Raw genomic sequence first — 23,604 nt, forward strand, 5'->3', positions numbered from 1 at the left:
CCCCACAGTGCTAGTTTCTGTGCAGACTCCATTATGCCTTGTTTTGTGTGTGGCCTCTTAATGAACTCTTACAATTATCTTACATGAACAGCACGTTTGCATCAGTTCCCTTGAGGTTTGAACATAACAAGGTTTAACCCAACGTATAATAGTACAGAGGAGCGGCACATGAAAGGTAATTCGCTTCTGCTTCTCCAAGATGAACTATGAAGGCTTTGCAGTCATTTTCCAGAGGGTGGGACCACCTCTTTATTCTTAACTCCATTTCCCCTTTAGCAGCAACACCCTGGCCATTACTTCATCGTGGAAGGGCCCTGAGGCCATTTTTTCCAAAGTCACTTACGCCACAACTGGATTGTTGTGCAAAAAAGGTCGATCAGTAGATGAGCACAGCCATTGTGCTGCCCTGCTTTTCTTCCCCCACACTCTCATGTAGCTCTCCCCCAAATTGCCCTCCAGAGAAGCTGGCCAGGATATAGGTGTGAGTAGTCTCCCCTCCCCCATGTGGCTGCTGTACCTCATTACAGCACTCTATGAGTGGCCAAAGGGGGGCACCAACTCCAAGGCTATCCCTCACGATTATATAAGCTATCCAAACTGACAGATGGGCCATCACATTTTTTCCCCTTTTTGCTATGCAACCAGACTATCCTGTGATAAATCATCCTCTTCACCCTTGACGTCCCTTGGTGGAATCTGGGTTAAAATCTTGAATTATGCTTTTTGTTTTGGTCCCAGTCTAGACTCTCAGATGTTTCACCCTATACAACACAAGTCATAACATATGGTACACTGTTTAGGAAGGACCTAGGCCTAGAACAGTTAAGGATCATTGGCAGGACCCAGAACTGGGATACCAGAGGATGCTACAGGTTAGAGTTAAAGTGTGTTGTCAATGTTGCATTGGGACCAAGTTCTAGACACCAGAGGATGATACAAATTAGGATCAAGGTGCATTGACAGAGCATCTCAGGAGTGGGATAGCCGTGAGTGCTATGGATGGGCCTTGGCTGAACTGTGTGTGAAAAAGGGTAGAACAACTCCAGCAAACATTCTCTCAGTTAGCCAGCGTTTTATATCTCTGGCTTTCATGAGCATGAAAATTCTCATCCATATTCTGAGGAGGAAAGGTAGAAGAGATAAAATTCAAAGTTGAATATGTGCAATTTCTAAAAGTTTGCTACCTGCAGTCACAGTACCTAGATCATGAATATCTATATTACTAAATGTCATATACAATTTCAAGTTGGAATGTTGTGGAACTTTGAAGCCTCATCTTTTAAAAAAAATACAATAGAGCAGGTTTCATTGCCGTAACCATTTCATTTGCTGTTTGTTTTTCCTGGTGGTAACAGCACATATGGAAAATAAATATCATTTCACTCTATTGCTGAGAATCAAATGTTTGGTTACAAACAGTTCACTGACTTGTGATTGGGGGGAAAAAACTACCAAGAAACAACAGATATGGGAAAAACAGAAATTGATTTTCTTGCCAGTGTGATTTTTCCCTGAATATGTCTTTAGTTTTCTCCTCCCTGATGCCAAGAACTGACTGTGGGAAGGTCATCCTGTTACAGCTACAAAGGTTTCAGTGCTACATGTCTGCTATCATTTCACTTTGAAACTCTATAATGACCAAATAAAGACTGGGTATTAAATGCTTATAAGGTAAATTGATCTTCAGTTGCCAGCAACATTCAATGGGCAGACTAGACTGTATGAAATACAGGCGAACTTCAGAGTTATGAACACCAAAGTTGTGAACTGACCAGTCGACCACACACCTCATTTGGAACCGGCACTACAGAATCAGGCAGCAGGAGCGATTAAAAAAAGAAAGCAAGAAAGAAAAAAAGCAAATACAGTACAGCACTGTGTTAAACATAAACTAATAAAAAAATAAAAGGAAAAGCAGCATTTTTCTTCTGCCTAGTAAAGTTTCAAAGCTGTATTAAGTCAATGTTCAGTTGTAAACTTTTGCAAGGACCACCATAGTGTCTTGTTCAGAGTTATGAACAACCTCCGTTCCTGAGGGGTTGGTAACTCTGAGGTCCTATAGTATAAATTAAAGGTTTTAATATTTTTTATTTTGAGAGGTATTAGAATATTGACTCTGCTTAATTCATCTAAAATTAATGAGTAAAATGTATGGAAACCTTGCGGGGTGTTTCCCTGGCTAACAATAAACTTTTCTGGTAAAGGTTAAACTGGCTGCAGTGATGTTTCAGGAAGTGTTGGGTGTCAAGGCTAGGAGAATGAGTCCTGTTTCTTGGTGTTATGCAGGGCACCAAGCAGTCAAGATTTCTGGGTTGTTATGTGATCTTTGGGAGCCCATAATCTATGCCTCTACTTCCCCATCTAAACTAGGTGTTTTGAGGCTTAACACTATGTCCAGTTCTGGGGTTCACTTTTTAAAAGAATATGTTGACAAATTGGAGAGAGTTCAGAAAAGAGCTACAAGGATATTAGAAGCCTGGAAAACCTGTTTTACAGTGAGAGACTGAAGAGGCTCAATCGATTTAGCTTAACAAAGAAATGGTTAAGAAGTAACTTGTCTTTAAGAGTCTACATGGGGAGAAGGTTTCTGAAAGTAGAGGACTCTTAAATCTGCCAGACAAAGGTAAATACTGAGATGCAATGACTGGAAACTGTAGCTAGACAAATCAGACTAATAATAATTTTTAACGGTGAAGGTAATTAACAATGGGAACAACTTACCTAGGGAAATGGTTTATTCTCCATCACTTGAAATCTTTAAAACAAGACCGGATGTTTTTCTAAAAGGGCTGTTCTAGCTTAACTAGTAGGGATGGGCTTGATGCAGGAGTCACTGGGTGAAATTCTATGGCCTGTGTTATGTAGGAGGTCAGATGAGGTGATCATAATCGTTCCTTCTGACCTTAAGATCTACTAATGTTTGGAGAGTCTGGAGATCTTCACGTGAAAGGTTTATTAGTTATTATATTTAGGGAAAGAGCACACAAGATAATAGGAAAATTCAGACTTGCACAGCAAGACACAACAGTGTTAAATCTCTCACTTGCTAGCATGGTAATGGTGAGATTGTGTCTGTGCTCTAGTTTTTAAATGTGCACAAGTCTCAGTGCTGGGCAGTAGGGCGGACAATAAAGAGCTCTCCCAGAGCAGTTTTTAGCACTCTAATTGCTTCTCATGCTTATCCTTCACAAATACTTAGTAACAGGCTGTTGCAGTGATGCAGCAACAGCGAATCCCAGTATAGTTAATTATGTAAAGCACTTGGAAGATTAATAGCATTGTATACGTGCCAGTCTTTTGTTTGTTTGGTTTGTTTTTTTGTTCAAGAATAATTATTGCCTTACTTTCCTAATCAGTAGAGTGTAATCACCTATGGGGGAATTAGGAGTATATAGGGGACTATTGTATGAGAGATCCTGGCTCTGGCATTATGTTTGTATTCCTGTTCCTTAGTGGTTATTGACAGAAAAGCCAGCAGAGCTAATCACAGTGCCATATGGGAGACTGGTTCTCAGTATTCCTTTCTCTAGTGGACCCAGTAAAGATCAGTCATTGGTTGGGCAATGGGCCATGCACATACATAGATGGAGAACAGCATCCTCAGGAAAAAAAAACATATGAGCAATAGCAGGAGCCTTAATGGAGTTTATCTTCTATCCCTACTCTCTCCACCCCCACGGTCCCCATCTTTGTGAAAATACCATTCTAAGGCCTGGCCTACACTGGGGGTGGAGGGGGGAGAGAAGGAGGGGGAAGATAGATCTAAGTTACGCAACTTCAGCTACATGAATAACGTAGCTGAAGTCGACGTACTTAGATCGACTTACCATGGCGTCTTCACCGCGGTGAGTCGACTGCTGCCACTCGCCCGTGGACTCTGCCTGTGCCTCTTGCTGAGCTGGAGTACAGGAGTTGACAGGAGAGCGCTCGGGGGTCAATTTATCGCATCTAGATTAGACGCAATAAATTGATCCCTGCTGGATCGATTGCTGCCAGCCGATTTGACGGGTAGTGAAGACATACCCTTAGCTTGAATAGAAGGATGGCCTTGTGGTTAAGGCTCTGGACTGGGGACCCTAGCAATTGTGGCTCTGCTACAGTTCATTTCTCCCTCCCTTTGTCTATTTAGGGATGGGATGGTCTCTTAGCAGGAGTTTGTACAGCACCTAGCACAATGAGACCCCCCTAAACTCAGTTTAGGCCTCTATATTATACTGTATATCTCTCTACTCTCTCTCATACTTCACAGGAGGAAAAACAATTTAGCCAGAAACAGAATCACATCAAGCAGCTGGTGATCTGGAGTCCCTGACTGATCCCATATTGGAGAGGAATTTCATCAGGCAATGAAGATAGTATAGATGAAGTCACCCCTGAAGGGTGGTTATTGTTTCTCTTTCTCAAGTGTGAAAATCATTAGCACTCTTCACAAAAATAATTGAGTTCTTTCTTCAGTATAGGGAGGAAAAACCCTAGCAAATATGATGAAATTTCGAAGCCGGATAGACCGTGATATGATTTGTGTCATGGTCATTTTAAGTACTTAACCTGTAAAAAAGACACACTGTGCTGCAGGTGGGAAACCTAGGCAATCCAGATGGATATGTTAAATATGCACATAAATGGCCTGAGTTTAGATATTAACCAACACAGGATAGAGACCCCCCCCCCCCAAATGTGGAATTATTTTTAACTTGAAAAAAAGAGCTAGCGCTAGTGAAGGTGATCTGAACCGCTTTGGAGCCTGCAGTACTTTGTTAATCCATCGGAAATGAGAAGCACTGGCAGCAGGAGTACAAATGGCCACCATAGGCTCTTTTCTCCACTGCCTTGCATCTTGTGTTAGTCTCTTAAACACATGAACAAGGGTGTACAATTACATCATATCAGAATAGTGGCATTTTATATCCTCTGTGAATGACCACACTGGGTGCCAAGCAATGGCCATTCCCCTCCCATCCTACCTCTAGGGTGAGATGTTAGGTCACTTACTCTGTTATTCAATCCTTGACTGGTCTGTTCGGATTGCCAATAAAGAGATCAGCTTTGACAATGCCTCTTGTGATGTAGAGACACATCCACTGGCAACAGGACAGAGAACATACACCTTGAATCTACTTGGATTGCAGTGAGGCATTTGATACAGTTCGACATGGGAAATGATTAGTTAAATTGGAGCTGATGGGGATTAATATGAGAACTAAAAAGGTGAGTAAAGAACTGGTTAGAGAGGAAACTATAATGGGTCATACTGAAGGGTGAACTGTCAGGCTGGAGGAAGGTTACTAGTGGAGTTCCACAGGGATCAGTCTTGGGACCTATCTTATTTAAGATTTTTATTAATGACCTTGGCACAAAAAGTAAAATTTGTGGCTGGAACAAAGTTGGAGGTATTGCCAATATGGAGGAGGACTGGAATATCATACAAGAAGATCTGGACAATATCGAAAACCAGAGTAATAGAAATAGGATGAAATTTAACAGGGCAGAGTGCAAGGTCATACACTTAGGGACTAACAACATTTTTGCTATAAGCTGGGGACTTATCAGTTGGAAGTGACAGAGGAGGAGAAAGACCTAGGTGTATTGGTTGACCACAGGATGACTATGAACTGCCAATGTGATGTGGCTGTGAAAAAGGCTAATACACTTCTAGGATGCAAAGTATTACTGTAGAGACAGAAAAGTGTTAGTACCATTCTATAAGACACTCGTGAGACCTCACCTAAAATACTGTGTGCAGTTCTGGTGTCCCATGTTTAAGAAAGGTGAATTCAAGCTGAAACAGGTACAGAGAAGGGATCCTAGGATGATCTGAGGAATGGAAAAATGTGCCTTATGAGAGGAGACTCAAAAAGCTTGGCTTGTTTAGCCTAACCAAAAGAAGACTGAGGGGAGATAGGATTGCTCTCTATAAATACATCAGAGGGATGAATACCAGGGAAGGAGAGGAGTTAAGTTAAGCACCAATGTAGACATAAGAACAAATGGATATAAACTTACAATCAACGAAGTTAGGCTTGAAATTAGACAAAGGTTTCTAAGCATCAGAGGAGTGCAGCTCTGAAACAGCCTTCCTAGGGAAGCAATGGGGGCAAAAAGGCTAATTGGCTTCAAGACTGAGCTTGATAAGTTTAGGGAGGGGATGGTATGATGAGACTGCCTGTGATGGTATATAGCTGATCTATGAGTGCTATTAGCAAATGTCTCCAATGGCCGGTGACGGGACACTAGATGGGGAGGGCTCTGCGTTACTAGAGAGACTTTTCTCAGGTGTCTGACTGGTGGGTCTTGCCCACGTGTTCAGGGTCTAACTGATCACCATATTTGGGGTCAAGAAGGAATTTTCCCTCGGGTCAGACTGGCAGAGATCCTGCAGGGTTTTTCATCTTTCTCTGCAGTACGGGTCACTTGTAGGTTTAAACTAGCATAAATGGTGGATTATCTGTAACTTGAAGTCTTTAAACCATGATTTGAGGACTGCAGTAACTCAGCCAGAGGTTATGGGTCTGTTACAGGAGTGGATGGGTGAGGTTCTGTGGCCTGCAAAGTGCAGAAGGACTTACATATTAGGACTTGGTGTACTACACAGATGTATATAGTTACTTGAATAAACATGACTTAAATCCCACTAATTTAGGACTCAAGTATGAGCTGAGGTCAGTGGAGTTACAGGTGCAAAACCATCAGGCAATGAGAATTGGGCATTAATTTTTAAAATATAGTTTTATACTCAACATCTTTGCAATCAAGATCTGAGCACTTTGTTTGACCACCTTGTAAGTAATTAGGTAAAGTATTTGAGAAATATGTGGAAAAAAGCAGGACGAACCAAATTCTGCTCAGTTTTACTTGTGTAAATCCAAAGTAATACCATTCATTTCAATTTACACCAGTGTAACTCAGACATAATTTGACGCTATGTATTTTTTTCCCCTGAGCGATGTACATTTTCTGTATTTTCCTTCCCATTACTGACATGTAATGAAACTTTCTCTTCAGCCTCGGTTTATTCACTCTGAGTGATTGCTTCAGTGATGTCTCAAATTTGTGCTCATGATGTCATTTAGTGTCCTCAAACTACGATGTTACTGAATTGTTCCATAAGAGGGGGAGGAAGGGAAAAAAGCTTTAATTGAGGAACAAAGACTTGGAGAGTCAATCATTAGTAATGAACAACAGAGGAGGACAGTGTGATGGTGACTCTAATCAGGAGACTGTCTGCTACAGTGTTCAATACAAAACACAATCCCTTCGCCACTTGGAGGCCACTTGGAGGGTGGCAGACAAGCATCTCAAGGTCATGACTCCTGGCAGCAAGGAGTAAAACACCACTATAGTCGCTCTCAGGCAGATTAAATTCTTTTAGGCAAAGTGGGAATAATCCTAATCCATGGCTGTGATTCCTGAGTTTCAGATCCTTCACTGTTTTGCCACTACAAATGTTTGGTTTTGCTTAGTGATTCTCCCATTCAAGCTGCTCATGGGACAACACTCTTACACAGCATGGGAGACATGCAAGGGAAGGGGGGAAAGAAAACTATAGCTGCTTTACCTGAGCAAAGTGGGGAGACAGGAGTTTATTTCTTTACTGTCTAATGGATCCTCCCCTCCCTGTTAGCCTAATCCCAATACACAGAGTGAGGCAGTAGGAATAAGAGAATGCTTGTGCCCAGCAAGAGGTGTGGAAGATTCTTCCATTTCCTCAAAACAAGTAAAAATGCGGCATTATGTAATGAATGATGTCTTTTGCCCATAAATCCCAGAGCACACTCACACTGTCATCCTTGCTTTTTCCTCCTCCAGTTCAGATGCTGTGGGGTCTCAAACTACACTGACTGGTTTGAAGTGTACAATACTACACGGGTGCCAGACTCGTGCTGCTTGGAATTCAGTGAGAATTGTGGACTCCACTCCCCGGGGACCTGGTGGAAAGCTGTGAGTATTCCTCTCAGTCAGCTGCAAGGGCAGTTACCTAAGCCTTGTTTTAATTCAGTCGACATAAGGTAGGTATGGGGGATGGCCACCAACAGGTCTACAGGAGGCAAAGGTGCACTGGAGACATTAAAACTTGATCATCATAAAATGGCCTCACAGAGCTGCCAAGGGCCATTATTTCACATTGTACTATGCAGTGAAGCCAGCACCTTGAAGAATTTTCCAGAGGGCTGAGGCTTCCTCCCTCCCAAGAGACAGCACGGGGCTCTGGAAGTCACATGCATCTCTCCGGACACATGGCTACTGCTGACAATGATCTCATTATTATGCTTATAAGAAGCACATGGAATCTTTTTTAAAAGGGGATAAGGCAATATGCCATGTTTATTGAGAGTACAATTTAAGCATTAAAATCAGCATATGCAGCTCCGATATTGATGCAGAACGAACCCAAAGTCCCATGGCAATACACCCTTCTTTTATAGTAATAAGTTCCCATACAAGTCTCTGGACTTTGCTGTGTCACACCGGAGCTGTCAATCATGGGGTATTCAGGGTTGCTCTTAATTAGCAGTATTTTGAGTTGTTACTGGGAGAATCCACAGATGTTTCTTATCTGCCCCTTTGGCTCAACTCCTTATCTCGTTCTTGGGGTATATGCCTCTGCTTTAGGGTTGTCAATCTGCCATCCTGGTGATTGATAATAAATTGCCATCCGACCCAGGTGTTCTTTCTCAGTTAATTGCCATACATTCTTCACTCACACCAAACAGTAAATAAGACAATTACAGCCATAAAACTTCTATCCTTCTAAGAACAAATGTTAACACAATCTGCAAAAAATAAACTCAGAACAATTTCTTCTTACTAATTCAAAGCTAGCAAAATGGAGTACAATTTTACTTGAGACAATTTCTTCCATTAGGCTTTTGACCTACATCATGAGCAGAGGAGCACCGACTGACTAGGAAAGAGACAGTGCCTTTCAGTTTAGTGTTGCATCTGTAGGGGTGGAACAGGATGCAGCCAAACACATACCCTCATGAGTATCAGAGGCCCTGATGTGGAACACAGTAGCAACAGGTTGGAGTGGCACGGACATTCACCAGGCACTAGAGCTGTGTAACCCTGCAGAGTTCAGTTCCTGACAGGGAGCTTGATCCAAGTCCCACTGAAGCCTTTCTGCTGACTTGCGTGGTCTTTGAATCAGGTCCAGCATTTGTGAGCTCAACGAATAAACCCCTGTAGTTTGCTTTTATCAGACTAAAGCCTCCAGAGGTAAGCCCCGCTCCCAAATCCCCACCCAGCTCCTCCCTGAGCCAGTAGCCAGACACCCTACCCATCTCCTAAATGAGTCCTAAGACCCTCCCTTTATACCATAGATAGCTGTAGGGAAGGTCTTGAGGCAAGGGCAGCTACTGAGGTGGAAAAAGGGAGTTTTGCTGCTTTCCAAGTGAAGCAAAAAAGAAATTCAATTCTCAGCCTGAATTCAATAAAACTTCACAAGCATGGGCTGAAATTTCTAAACAGAGGGTGGACTCCAACCAAAGCTGGTTTGGTTCTAATCAACACGTCTCCCAGCTCTACTGTACAGCCTCCAGTTACCTTTACATAACACTTCGGATAAAGAAAAAACAGCTTTTCTTGTTCTTGAATATGGGGATGAGAGGCGGCGAGCAGGGCCAAACACCTAGTCACTGCTGTAGATTAATACCTTTTTCCTTATACATATTGTGAAAGCAACGCAGACTAGATGTTTAACTACGCAGTCCATCAGCTGGGGCTGGGACTGGCACAAAGGAAGCAAACCAGCCACTTCAGTGAATGCGCATAAGGACTTAGCACTCTCCTATTTCTATGTCAGCTGCACACTCTAAATCCCTTTCTGTGCCATGTGAATGGCCATCTGGGGACTTGGTGGAGATCAAGCCACGCAGTGGTTGAGGAGGCTAAAGGGAATGCAGGCATCAGGGGAATGCATTCATAGGAAGCACTTGCTATGGAAAATTCAGGCAGAGTTCATGAGCTCCACTAGTCAAGCACCTCCTCTTGAAAAGCCAGCCCTGATAATATACAATTTCATCAGCTGCAGCCCTCTTCTTTGGGTGGAGTTTTCAAAAACACTTAATGCAATGGGTGTTGTGCTCCTAAGTAACTTTCAGTGAGACTTATGTTCACCAGTTACTTAGGCAATATTGAAAATCCCACCCAGGCCTGACTCTCAGGAGCCTGCAATCCTGCTCCTGGCTGTCTACAAATTCCTGGGGGGTTGCTTAGTGACAACTTATGGCAGCAGGCTGGGGGAGGGGGGAGTTCTATATCAGGCTAATGAGGAAAGGGAGATTCATGACCATTTATGTGAGCTTGGGGGGTGGTTGCCACTGTTGTGAAGCTGCCCACGTAATTTATGCCATGCTGCATAGCAAAAGGGGCTGTGACCATGCGTGAGGAGCAGAAAGAATAGATAGGAAAGGTTCTTCCAAACCTTTCCCCAAACCAAAATTTTCAGCTTTGGGAAATATTCTAATGGCAGGGAAAAGGTCCATGAAGAATTAAATATTTGTGGCCTCAGACTTTAACAAACTAATTGTCCAATAATGATCCCGAAAAACAACTCATTTTTAATACAGGCTATTCCCACCACCTTCTCAATAGTCACATGGAACCGTACTGCATGTTTGACCTCTTACTACAGTGCTGCTAGAGCTCTTGAAGGGCTGGGCCAGTAACATCAGACCATGGTCTTCACTGTAGACGATGTGAGAGATTCCCAAGCTGAGTTATTAATTTTAGGTGACAGATCTGAGGAACTGTCCCAGATTGAGGTGTCAGTAAAGGAAGTATGGGAAAACATTGATAAATTAAACAGCAATAAGTCACTAGCACCAGATGGTATTCACCCAAAAATTCTGAAGGAACTCAAATATGAAATTGCACAAATAAATGTGGTATGTAACCTGTCGCTTAAATCAGCATCTATATCAGATGACTGGAGGAAAGCTAATGTAAAGCTGATTTTTAAAAAGGGCTCCAGAAGCACTCATGGCAATTACAGGCTGGTAAGCCTAACTTCAGTACCAGGCAAACTGGTTGAAACTATAGTAAAGAACAGAATTATCAGACACATAGATGAACACAACATGTTGGGGAAGAGTCAACGCAGCTTTCATAAAGAGAAATTGTTTCTCATCAATCTATTAGAATTCTTTGAGGGGGTCAACAAGCTTGTGGACAAGAGTGAGCTGGTTAATATAGCACACTTGGACTTTCAGAAAACCTTTGACAAAGTCCCATACCAAAGGCTCGTAAGCAAAATAAGCAGTCATGGGATAAGAGGGAAGGTCCTCTCATGGATCAGTAACTGGTTAAAAGATGGGAAACAAAGGCTAGGAATAAGATTATAAGATGGAAAATATAATGCCCCTATATAAAGCCATGGTATGCCCACACCTTGAATATTGCATGCAGTTCTGGTCGCTCATCTCAAAAAAGGTATATTAGAACTGGAAAAGAATGGTCATGAAAATGATTAATAGTATGGAACAACTTCCATATGAGGAGAGATTAATAAACTGGGACTGTTCATCTTAGAAAAGAGATGACTAAGGAGGGATATGATAGAGGTCTATAAAATCATGAATCGTGTGGAGAAACTGAACAGGGAAGTGTTATTTATGCCTTCACACAACACAAGAACCAATGAAATTAATAGGCAGCAGGTTTTAAATTAACATAAGGAAGTACTTCCCACAATCTACAGTCAACGTGTGGAACTCCTTACCTGGGGTGTTGTGCAAGCCAAAAGCATAACTTGGTTAAAAAAAAAAGGAGTTAGATAGGTTCATGGAGGATAAGTCTGTGACCAGTTGGATCACAGAAACCCCCTTGGGATTGCCAACTGATGTGCAGAGACTACCTCTGAGCCCATTTTCCCTGGCAGCTTGGGACTCCAGTGCCCTGCCTGGTTGTGCCAGACACGCTAGCCTGCTACAAACACAGACCCAGGTCTGAACAAAATCCCCCAAAAGCTGCAGGCTTAACAGATCGAGGGACATGATCATTCCCCTCTATTTGACATTGGTGAGGTCTCATCTGGGCCCCTCACTACAAGAAGGACGTGGAAAAATTGGAAAGCAACAAAAATGATTAGGGGACTGGAACACATGACTTATGAGGAAAGGCTGAGGGAACTGGGATTGTTTAGTCTGCAGAAGAGAAGAATGAGGGGGGGATTTGATAGCTGCTTTCAACTACCTGAAAGGGGGTTCCAAAGAGGATGGCTCTAGACTGTTCTCAGTGGTAGCAGATGACAGAACAAGGAATAATGGTCTCAAGTTGCAGTGGGGGAGGTTTAGGTTGGATATTAGGAAAAACCTTTTTACTAGGAGGGTGGTGAAGCACTGGAATGCGTTACTTAGGGAGATGGTTGAATCTCCTTCCGTTGAGGTTTTTAAGGTCAGGATTGACAAAAGGATGATTTAGTTGGGGATTGGTCCTGGTTTGAGAAGGGGGTTGGACTAGATTCCCTCCTGAGGTCCCTTCCAACCCCGATATTCTGTGATTCTATGAAAACAGCTTAAGAAGTGCTCCTGTCTCCAGCACTCAGATGCCCAGCTCCCAGTGGGGTCCAAACCCCAAATAAATCTGTTTTACCCTGTGTAAATCTTATACAGGACAAGCTCATAAATTGTTTGCCCTCTATAACACTGATAGAGAGATATGCACAGCTGTTTGCCCCCTAGATATTAATACATACTCTGGGTTAATTAAGAAGTAAAAGGTGATTTTATTAACTGCAAAAAGTAGGATTTAAGTGGTTCCAAGTAATAACAGACGGAACAAAGTGAAATATCAAGCAAAATAAAACACGCAAGTCTAAGCCTAATGCAGTAAGAAAGTGATTACAGATGAAATCTCACCCTCAGAGATGTTCCAGTAAGCTTCTTTTACAAACTAGCCTCCTTCTAGTCTGGGTCCAGCAGTCACTCACACCCCTGTGGTTACTGTCCTTTGTTTCAGTTTCTTTCACGTATCCTTTGTGGGTGGAGAGGCTCTCTCTTGAGCCAGCTGAAGACAAAATGGAGGGGTCTCCCAGGACTTTATATAGTTCCTCTCTTGTGGGTAGACACCCCTCCCTCCCCCTGTGTAGAATCCCAGCTACAAGATGGAGTTTTGGAGTTACATGGGCAAGTCACATGTCCATGCATGACTCAACTTTACAGGTGGCAGCCATTTTTCACATACTACCTTGAACATCCTCAGGTAGATTTATGTGGATTGGAGTCTTCCGAGGTCCATTGTCTGTGAAGTGTTTCTTGATTAGGCTCTTAACTTGCAAATTCCTTTCTTAAGAAGCTGACCAAATGTCTTACTAAGGCTAAGTAAAATCAAACAAGTACACAGCCAATAGTCATAACTTCAAATACAAAAATGATACATGCATACTAATAGGATGAATATATTCAGTAGATCATAACCTTTGCAGAGATATGTTACATGGCATATGTAGCATAAAACAGCGCTTCTCAAACTATCTGATGTGGCAGACCAGCAATTTTTTTTCCCAATGTGTTAGGGACTGGTACCATATTTGTGCCATATTATTAGCGTATTTGCATAGGCACGTAGCACATCAGATCGGAAAAACTAACATTCTTCACTGTATTAATTGGAATGGGAGTGTGGCATACTCGCGGAGATGTTCCCATTTAAATACATTGAAGACTGACTGAAAGGCTGTGCGTCTGTGCGGATAGTATAAAATGACTATTATTCATTTACGATCCAAGAAAATATTATTGGAACATTCATAGTAATATTAATTTATATCAGAAACAATGTAATAAAAGTTGGCAGACATTTTTAGGGGGCTTAGACACTGCAGCAGGTTGTCGGGTGGGAGCGGATTTTTCCTCCACCAGCTCCGCTGATCAGTGCAGATGCTGTCAAATTTCACAGAGCAACAACACCAACAATAATAATTAATCTTCCTCTCCCCAAACCGGAGACAGTGCTAAACTGTCTTCCAGGATCAAGGGGCTACTTGTTTTGTTTTTTTGGTTTTTTTTGGAGTGGGGTGGCGGGGTGAGGAAAGGAGAGGGGGTGGCAGCCAAGCCCAAGAAATTGCCAGAGATTAAGGAGTACTTGTGGCACCTTAGAGACTAACCAATTTATTTGAGCATAAGCTTTCCTGAGCTACAGCTCATTTCATCGGATGCATCCGATGAAGTGGGCTGTAGCTCACAAAAGCTTATGCTCAAATAAATTGGTTAGTCTCTAAGATGCCACAAGTCCTCCTTTTCTTTTTGCGAATACAGACTAACACGGCTGTTACTCTGAAACCTGCCAGAGATTAATGAGTCTTCTCCTTATTAGTGTGTCCATGGGCTTTATCTGCTCGGGGCTGGGCGGGGGGCAGCATGAATGGATGGCACAACGTGCAGGAAACACACACATACATTACACACGCTGCAGCTCAGGCAGCGCCTCTCCCTCTCCGCGGTGTAAGGGTGAGGGGAGGGGGAGCGACCCAGCCAATGGCAGCAGCCGTGGCAGAGTCGCTGGCAGCTGTGGCGGCTGGGGTCGAGCCAGCATGAGCCGGGGCAGCGCGCGGGGAGCGGAGCCGGCACGAGCAGAACGCGCTGCCTCAGGTCCCAGGTGCCGTGGACCATCAGCCGATGATGCCGGTCCACGGACCACCACTTTGAGTAGCACTGGCATAAAACATATTCCAGTTATGTCATATATACATTCATAAGCATATTTCCATAAAGAATTATGGGGTGCAACGTCACAAGGTCCATCAATGGCTATAAGCCAAGATGGTCAGCGATTCAACACCATGTTCCTAAACCTCTGTTTGCCAGAAGCTGGGACTGGACAATGAGATGGATCACTTGATAACTGCCCTGTTCTTTTTAATCCCTCTGAAGTGTCTGGCATTGGTCACTGTCAGAATAAGCTAGATGGACCAATGGTCTGACCCAGTCTGGCCATTTATGTTCTTAGATGTGCCCCATGCCTAGTAATTAAACTGGGAAGAAACTAATCGAGGAACTTCTGTAATGCAAACCTAAGTTATGCAGAATGGTATAGAGTGGATACATATTGTAAATCAGGAGGCACCACACAACGGCTCTTACTAGAGACTCTGATTAACTGTTTTCTTTATAGAACATTATTTCAACCTTCTCACATATTTCCATGTTCCAGGAAAACAGTAAAATTGATTTTGAAATTACAAAATGCTGATACTTAGCTCTTACAGGGCAAAAAAAAACATGCCAAAAATCAGCACCTGCTCACTTTTAGTACTGTATTTGTATCTTTTAGAGCAGCAGCACCTCATGCCCACTTCCCATCCCATATGGCCATTTGGATGCACAGCCTTCTGTGTCATTAAAAATCAGTCAACATTATATTCAAAGTCTCAAGCCAGAAAGTCATTGTGTTCGTTACAATGCTGAAATGACAATTCTAGCTACCCAGCAGCTCAGTTTGACCTGTCTCAGTCTTATATGTGCCTTCACGTTCCCAGTGGACTAGAGGCTTATGCTTGTGTCTAATATAAACCTCTCTCTTTTCTAGCCTTGTTATGAGACGGTGAAAATATGGCTCCAGGAAAACCTGCTCGCAGTGGGGATCTTTGCCCTGTGCACAGCTTTGGTTCAGGTGGGCTCTTATTTCAGTTTCTTACTGCCTGAGTAATTGCAGTTGGATTACGAAGTATGGAAACAAACTGCTTTCTGGCTTATTTCTTCCCAGGCTATTGTTAACAATTTCCAAAATATTCCATTAATCTTCCTTGGATTTTTAATGTAACCAAAATATCAGAGGGAAACTGCCATAATAAAAATTACATACAGTATATGTTACCATGAATAGCTACACAAACACAGTTTCCTCTTTTTAACGCCCTAAATGATTAGGATCTGATTTACTTTTTGTCACTGAACACGGCCCGCAAAACCAGACAGGTCGGTTTCATCTTCCGGTTCTCTTGCCTTAGTGTAAGACTGGGTTTAGCTTGCAAAACAAGCAGGGGAATGTGTATATTAAATTTTAACAAAGCACTTAAACAGAAGCCTCAATCTTGCATACACAATCATATACTTGATTTTCTGTATGTTAGTATTCCCATTAACTTCAATAGCATTTGCACATGAATAAAGTCAGGCATGTATTTTATTTCATTTCAAGGATGGCTCTGACCAGAAACATGGCTAAAAATTAACAGCATGCTGATGCCTTATGTCTAGGTATGCCTATGCTGCAATCAGCGGCATGACTGCAACACATGTAGACATACCCAGTCTGGCTTTAATCCAGCTAGCAGGAGTACCAATAGCAGCACGGGCTTCAGTGTGAGCTGTCCAAGCCTACCCAGGACCATGCATACTTACTTTGGCTGGCTAGCCCACCCTAAAATCAGTGCTGCTGTGGCTTCACTGCTTTTGGTAATCGCGCTAGCTAGATTAAAGCTAGACTGGGAATGTCTCTATACGCTGCAGTCATACATCTGACTGCAGCATAAACATACCCTTCTTTTCTAGCAGTGACTTTCATATCTCATTCATACTCCGCACACAAGTTGGAAGTATGAGTACTCTACACTAACTGTGCAGTAACTCTCAGTTAAGATGTGGTTTTATGCTTCGCATGCCTCCAGCAATAGAGAGTCTGGAATCAGAACTGGCTCATGGTGTTGCTGCATTAGGCAGAACCGCGTACCCCTGACTCTTCCCTAGTCTTCGACTGGCACTGCAGTTTATGGTCCCTCTTTGGTAAAGCACATATTTGAGTTGGGAACTAAAATAATGAGAAACTTACTTTCTTCTCAAACAGAGGTGAGTGAAGATGCTTAGGGTAGTAAACAGAGCTTGACCCTCCCTATTTGGTCTATAACCACACTTTAGAGGGTGGCTGTTGGGCACACACACCGTATTTAGGGAGTCTTTAAAAGATGTATTACTTACACTATTCATCAGATCATATCATCCATCCCCAATAGACAGTGTTTATATGTAGAGCATTTAAAATCATATTGTATACATCTGACCAATTGTAATGACTTGTTTCCATTAGGGAAACAATTTTTTAAATGTTTACTGGAGGTTGTGGTGAAAATTATGAAATGCACAGAAAATACTTCAAACCTCAAAAGCTTTTGCCAGGGGTCTTCCCCGCACCCCACCTGTTCGAACCTAATTATTGACTAAAGATCCAAAACTCATTGTGAGTTAATGAGATTCTCTCCATTGACTTCTGTGGGATTTGGATCAGGTCCTAATTGCTTGACAACTTTTTTTGGCTAGCGCTTTTGAAGTACAAGGAAGTGCACTTGTGAAAGGAAGCCATATACAAGTAACCCCTTTTAAAAAAACAAAAACAACCATGTACCTAGTGTTGTAGGAGAATCCTCTCAGTTGGTGCATGCTACGGGCCTCAATAAACAAATGTACAAAATTAACCCACCCTATTGGAGACTGCCACATGCAGACATCTTCTGACACGCTCATTTGCTTTGAGTCAGGAAAAGGTCAGTGTTCTCATGAATAAAACAGCTGCTTTAATAGCCAACAGAATTCCATTCCGTGGTATAAAAAGCCAGAGCAAAGTCTGGAAGTTAGAGATCAAGAGCCATTTATTTAACCTAAAAGTGTCTGTGCTCAGATAAAACTACCAATATCATTGCTCAAAGTCTGTTTAAAAAATAGTCCTTGTAGTGAATTGCCATTTAACCAATTGATTTTAAAATGGCCAAACTAATCATTTCAAAGAATATATATATAAAGAACTGCTACATGATAAACATTTAACCCTGAGGAAGTGATTACAACTGAGCTTTGGCAGAAATAGCAGCAGCTACACTTAGTTCTTTTATCTAAGTATTTTACAAATGAGGGTGAGTATCATGATTGCCATTTTCCATATCGGAAAACTAAGGAAAAGAGATGAGCCCCCACATCCTCAGAGGTATTTAGGCACCTAATTCCCCTTGAGGATACTTACCGTAGGTCAGTGGCAGAACTGGGAATAGAAACTATTTCTCCTATCTCTCAGTGTAGGACCACAGCCTATTGATTAAGGCTTGATTAATCTCAAGGCTTTGCTCAGGCCTATTGGGAGCAGGTGCACTGTTGATGGAGCCTGCTTATTTTTTGGCAGAGATGGACTCTAATGATTGTCAGCACTCTTCCCTGCATGGATGTGTTCATGAAATCACATCGCTTTGGAAAAAAGGGAAGAACAGCACTATCCTTAAGTTTGAGACAAAAACATTTTCTCCCATAAAGAAAAGGAGTACTTGTGGCACCTTAGAGACTAACCAATTTATTTGAGCATGAGCTTTCGTGAGCTACAGCTCACTTCATCGGATGCATACCGTGGAAACTGCAGCAGACTTTATATATACACAGAGAATATGAAACAATACCTCCTCCCACCCCACTGTCCTGCTGGTAATAGCTTATCTAAAGTGATCATCAGGTGGGCCATTTCCAGCACAAATCCAGGTTTTCTCACCCTCCACCCCCCCACACAAATTCACTCTCCTGCTGGTGATAGCCCATCCAAAGTGACAACTCTTTACACAATGTGCATGATAATCAAGTCTGGCGATTTCCTGCACAAATCCAGGTTTTACCAGCAGGACAGTGGGGTGGGAGGAGGTATTGTTTCATATTCTCTGTGTATATATAAAGTCTGCTGCAGTTTCCACGGTATGCATCCGATGAAGTGAGCTGTAGCTCACGAAAGCTCATGCTCAAATAAATTGGTTAGTCTCTAAGGTGCCACAAGTACTCCTTTTCTTTTTGCGAATACAGACTAACACGGCTGTTACTCTGAAACCTGTCATTTTCTCCCATAGTGATGGATACTGTGACAAATACAGACCCACAGCCATCTGGGTGGGTCGCTACTGCAATGTAAAATATCTTTCAGCAACTGATGCCTCATTATTTCCCAGCAAATAAGGGCTGTTTTTATAGCTGGCACCAAAACTGAGAGCAGGGCCATTGTCTGCATTCATGGGTGCCAGCAGGAAGACATGGACAGAGCAAGAGTGGTGTAGATGGGAGCAGAGGGGCAAAGCAGAGCAGGAGCCTGTGATCACGTAAAGACTATCATAAGACATATGCATTTCGGGACAAAGTCATGTTGCATGAGTAATCTTAATTCTGGCATTTCCTAACTTTTGAGTGTTTGACTTTGCAACCTCAATAAGGTGGATCTAACCTTTTTTTTGTAATACCAATGTCTGTCAATTTAATTTTTGTTTTGTTTCTTTAGATTCTTGGATTGACCTTTGCAATGACCATGTATTGCCAGGTAGTCAAAGCAGACACCTACTGTGCGTAGAAACCATCTCAAGCCTCTATGCTTCTCAAAAGGACATAGGAGAAAGCTCCTTCATGTTCATTCATCTGATCTTTTTTCTATGTAAGATAAACTGTGTATAATCCTATATCTCTGAAGATTTTGTAAATTACCCTAGTTTATTGAGGGAGGAATAAAGGTATGGGGGGGAAAAAAAAGCCAAGGGAAGATCAGTACTTGGATTGGCATAGGCAGGAGGAGGAAGCGTTGTCTTTAAAAAAAAGAATGCTCCAACATAACAAAAGAAAACAGTTCCCTTTGCATGGACTGTGGCAAGACTGAAGATGCTGCTTAAGAGGAGCTAGTCTGCAAACCCGTGCTAGCATAGTCTGCAGACACTGAAAAGAGCTCCAGGAATCCAGAAAGGTTTCCTTCCAGAATATATCATGGGCTGGTGTGGGGGTGGGTGGGGGAAGAGTGGAAAGTTAAATATCCTTCAGTATTGAAAAAAGAAGGCATGGAATAGCTAAATTGATGGAACTGTCATTTTACTACAATTTGTCTTTGTATGCAGCTAGTGTCACAGCAAGCCTCCAAACTGTCTCAAGAAGATTTTTGCAGCCAGGAGCGGGTCAACTTCAGAAGTGTTTTTAGTCTCATGTGCTCTGAAGTCAGGAGCTAATCAGGATCTGAGTAATGAGATCTGTCTGGTAAGGGAAAAAAGTCTTAGTGGACATTGTGTCACTTATTAATTTTTCAATGGTACAGAACCAATAAGGGTGTGCGTGTATGATATATTCATAGACACTTACCATTCTGAAGGGAGGTGAAATAACCCTGCATCTCCCCTCAGAAGATGGAAGCTTTCTACCCCATTTCACATTCCAAGTGAACAAATACTCAAAGGGAAATAATGGAGTATTATTTCTTGTAGGAGACACTATCACTATTACCTCTGGGGAAACAAGTAATTACTTTCAGCTGTATCTTCATTTCTGTAAACAACTTGTGAGTAGGCTTTCTCTGTCACTCTCCTGTGGTTTTATTTTTTCCATTCCTGTTTCAAGTCAGTCTACCAGCAACTATCACTCATTTCTGCACTTAAAGAGCTGTCAGCTGTTTCTTCACTGAATGTCATTAATTTACCCTGGGACAATATCATCTGCAGATAGTATACGGTTTGCCTTGTCAAAGAAACATGTGTTACACAGTGCTTAGCTTAAGACTTGAGATGTTTTCCTGCTTAGAAATGCTAAACTACTTATTTACATCATCCATGGAAAATTGTTCCCAGTGGGAACTGGAGTCAACTTTCAAGCTTTTTTCTCCCCCCTTGTGCAGGCTTGCTCAGTAGCAACACCTGCCCCCGCTGGAATTTGCAAAACAAGCATCAGTCACAACTCCTCATTGCAGGAAAACAAATTTCCTTGTGTGTGTGTTCCCCCATTGTCATAACTGAAGAGAATGTGTGAATTGTGCTTTGAGGGAATTTTCATTGAATTGCAAGAAAACGTTTCATCCAGCAAACTTCTACATTGAGGGTATACCCAATACAGCCTATGGTGTTGTGCAATGTACATACAGCTTTGAGTGACTCGTCTGCTGGAAGAAAAGGAGTACTAGTGGCACCTTAGAGACTAACCAATTTATTTGAGCATAAGCTTCCGTGAGCTACAGCTCACTTCATTGGTATGCATCCGATGAAATGAGCTGTAGCTCACGAAAGCTCATGCTCAAATAAATTGGTTAGTCTCTAAGGTGCCACTAGTACTCCTTTTCTTTTTGCGAATACAGACTAACACGGCTGTTACTCTGAAATCTGTCTGCTGGGTCATGCTCCATCTCAATCCTGGTAGCCAAGCCATGTATCCATTAGAGAAAGGTTGCTACAATCTATGGTATTTTATAGATGTTCTGTACCACGCTTACCCTTCTGCCATTACATAACAAGTAAGAAAACTGTGATTTAAATGAACCCTCTGTTTAACTCTGTCAAATCCTGAGGTGGTGATATAAGTTATCAGGCTTGGCAAAGTTTTCAGAGAGCTGCAGCATTATGAACAGGGTTGCTGTGGTTGGAAGGAGGGGGTCTAACTGGGCCTAGTGAGAAGAACCATCCCTACAGGCAAGAGCTATGGTACCTGCCCAAAGCAACACCATGCGGCTCTGCAGCAACCCTGAGTAGTGGCAATCGCGGTTGCTCGCCTTCTCCTGCTCTGACTTCCAAAGCCAAGTGTATGTAGTTTGGTTTAGGCATGTTGATTCCAAGCTACTAAATATCCAAGGTGGGTGACATAATATCTTTTGTGGGCCCAATAAAAGATTTACCTCACCCACCTTGTCTCTCTAAAGAACACATGTATTCATCCTTTAGTTACTACAGCTAGAGCAGAGTATCCAGACTCTAAATGGCTTAGTGCAGGTTCTTGCTGTAGTGTGGTTCACACACATGAGAAATAGGCTTCCTTACCACCTCTCTAGTGGGCACTGACATCTATCAACATTAATGGGCATTTCACAAATGCAGAAAACAAGATGATGAGGTCTTGAAGTCAAGCACCAATAAAGAGCTCCAGGGTATGTGTCACAAATCAGGTCTTTGTGTGAAGTTAGCTGGCACGATGCAGAAATTCTTCCACATGTGAGCAGGACTGAGACTAATTCTGTTCTTAAAGCACAGTTTTTGTTTGGTGTGCTCCTCTATTCCTGCCGCACCCTCGCTTAACTACTCCAAAGTTGAATTGTACAATTAGCATACGTTCTTGCCCTGGCTCATTAGAACAGCTCTACTCACAGGGATTCCTGCTGACAGCTCTGGGTTCCATCTCTGAGGAGCAGAATAATGGAGTGAGGAATGCATTAACAAGACATCGATTTCAGCTGAGCCATTGGGACTGCTGCCTGCATGATCATTTTTAATGACAGACGAGTCTATTTGTAGCAGTCCCACTTATCGTTTTTAAAACAATGATCATCCTGTGGCAGAGCTGGACTGGAGGTTCCCTCAGAGGCTCTACAAAATGGTCTCAAGTGTAGGGAGTACAACCCATTCCTCATGTGAATCCCCTAGTTCACATGTCGAGCGCAGTGGAGACTGCAAGGTTTTGGCCAAGTCCATTGAAGGAACGCAGGAAGAAAAGGTAAAATGACTGAAGGCTAGATCACTCCTTCTGATTGTGCTTAAATCATTTGGCACAGTTTGTGCTGCTTTACAATAATGTAAATTGCCTCTCTGGTGTTTAGCCTCCTAGGAGATAAAGTGTGAGCATCTCCTTGTAATTGGGGGCATGTAAAGGCAGAAAAGCATTAACAGCAGTGCAACAAGACTCCGTTATTTGTCTAAGCTGGGTCTCCAGCATGGTGCCAGTGCAGATATTGTTGAACTGGAGTCTGCACTCGCTGCTCTTGACTATTTTCACATAGGCTTACAGACACTACCAACAGAATCTGACTTCAAACCATTGCCCCGTATGACAATCCACTTAAGCACCTCAGGTTTTTTTAAAATGAGATATTCTGAGTAAGAGAACTGGTTGGGTGGTGTATCTGTAACAACCACCACACCTTGTAAAAGACATTTCCTTAGTAGACATTTAACTTTAGACTGGTTCATTACAATCATCATATAGCACACCAGGCACATGTTAAAAGGCTCTATGTCTCCAGAGCAGCACAGAAGTCATTCCAATTCCTCTCCTAAATCAATGATTTTATGGATTGGGGGGGGGGGGTAAAAAAAGGAGGACTTTTAAAATGTAAAACAGGACCAAAGCCAGGGAATCCAGAGTTAAGGTTTAGACTATGTCCCCAGTTAAAAGAGTCATGCCCTTTTTGATTGATTTTCACTGTACAAGGCCCAAGTTTGATCCTATTAAAGTTAGTGGGACCAGGATTTGGCTTTAAGTTTCTGTCTGCCCTACTTTTAGCTTTGCTATCCTGTATCATAATTATTAAATATATTGATAATAAGGTTTTATTTTCCTGTAGCTGTCCAGAGCAGCCATCTTTTATTGCCTATTCAATAGGATTACTTAACTCTACATCCGGTAGGTACCACAGGCTCAGTAAAATTCACTCCCATTTCTGCTCTATATTTACCTGCCAAAAAACCCTGGACACAGTATTTCTTGATTCTCTTTGGACCTAGTAATAATGGATAATAGTGAACTGCATAGATGTTGTATAAAAACATTAATTTGGGATCAGTAAATGTGGTTGCTACACAAAACGCCTCTCAAAAAGTTCATGCAATTGAATATCTCAGGGGTTGTGACCCCCCCCACCCCCTCCAACATTACTAAATGTGAGTGGTCCCAGCTTGATGGGAGGGGGCTACCAGCATGAGGC

At 42.4% G+C, this 23,604-nt stretch overlaps 2 protein-coding genes across 10 annotated transcripts in view; one reads left to right on the forward strand and one right to left on the reverse strand.

Moving 5' to 3' along the window:
* Positions 1 to 20,897, forward strand: part of TSPAN4 (tetraspanin 4) — a 518,538-nt gene extending 497,641 nt beyond the window's left edge. For all 8 annotated transcript variants that reach the window (XM_073347182.1, XM_073347184.1, XM_073347186.1 and 5 more), the window contains 3 exons: positions 7,807 to 7,938; positions 15,526 to 15,609; positions 19,231 to 20,897. In XM_073347182.1, the coding sequence (XP_073203283.1) occupies positions 7,807 to 7,938; positions 15,526 to 15,609; positions 19,231 to 19,299 (285 nt within the window). In that variant the 3' untranslated portion in view covers positions 19,300 to 20,897. The remainder of the gene's footprint in view (positions 1 to 7,806; positions 7,939 to 15,525; positions 15,610 to 19,230) is intronic.
* Positions 1 to 23,604, reverse strand: part of CHID1 (chitinase domain containing 1) — a 332,345-nt gene that overhangs the window by 30,378 nt on the left and 278,363 nt on the right. The window lies entirely within an intron of this gene.

Source organism: Lepidochelys kempii, chromosome 6 (assembly GCF_965140265.1).
Source record: "Lepidochelys kempii isolate rLepKem1 chromosome 6, rLepKem1.hap2, whole genome shotgun sequence".
Lineage (NCBI taxonomy): Eukaryota > Metazoa > Chordata > Testudines > Cheloniidae > Lepidochelys > Lepidochelys kempii.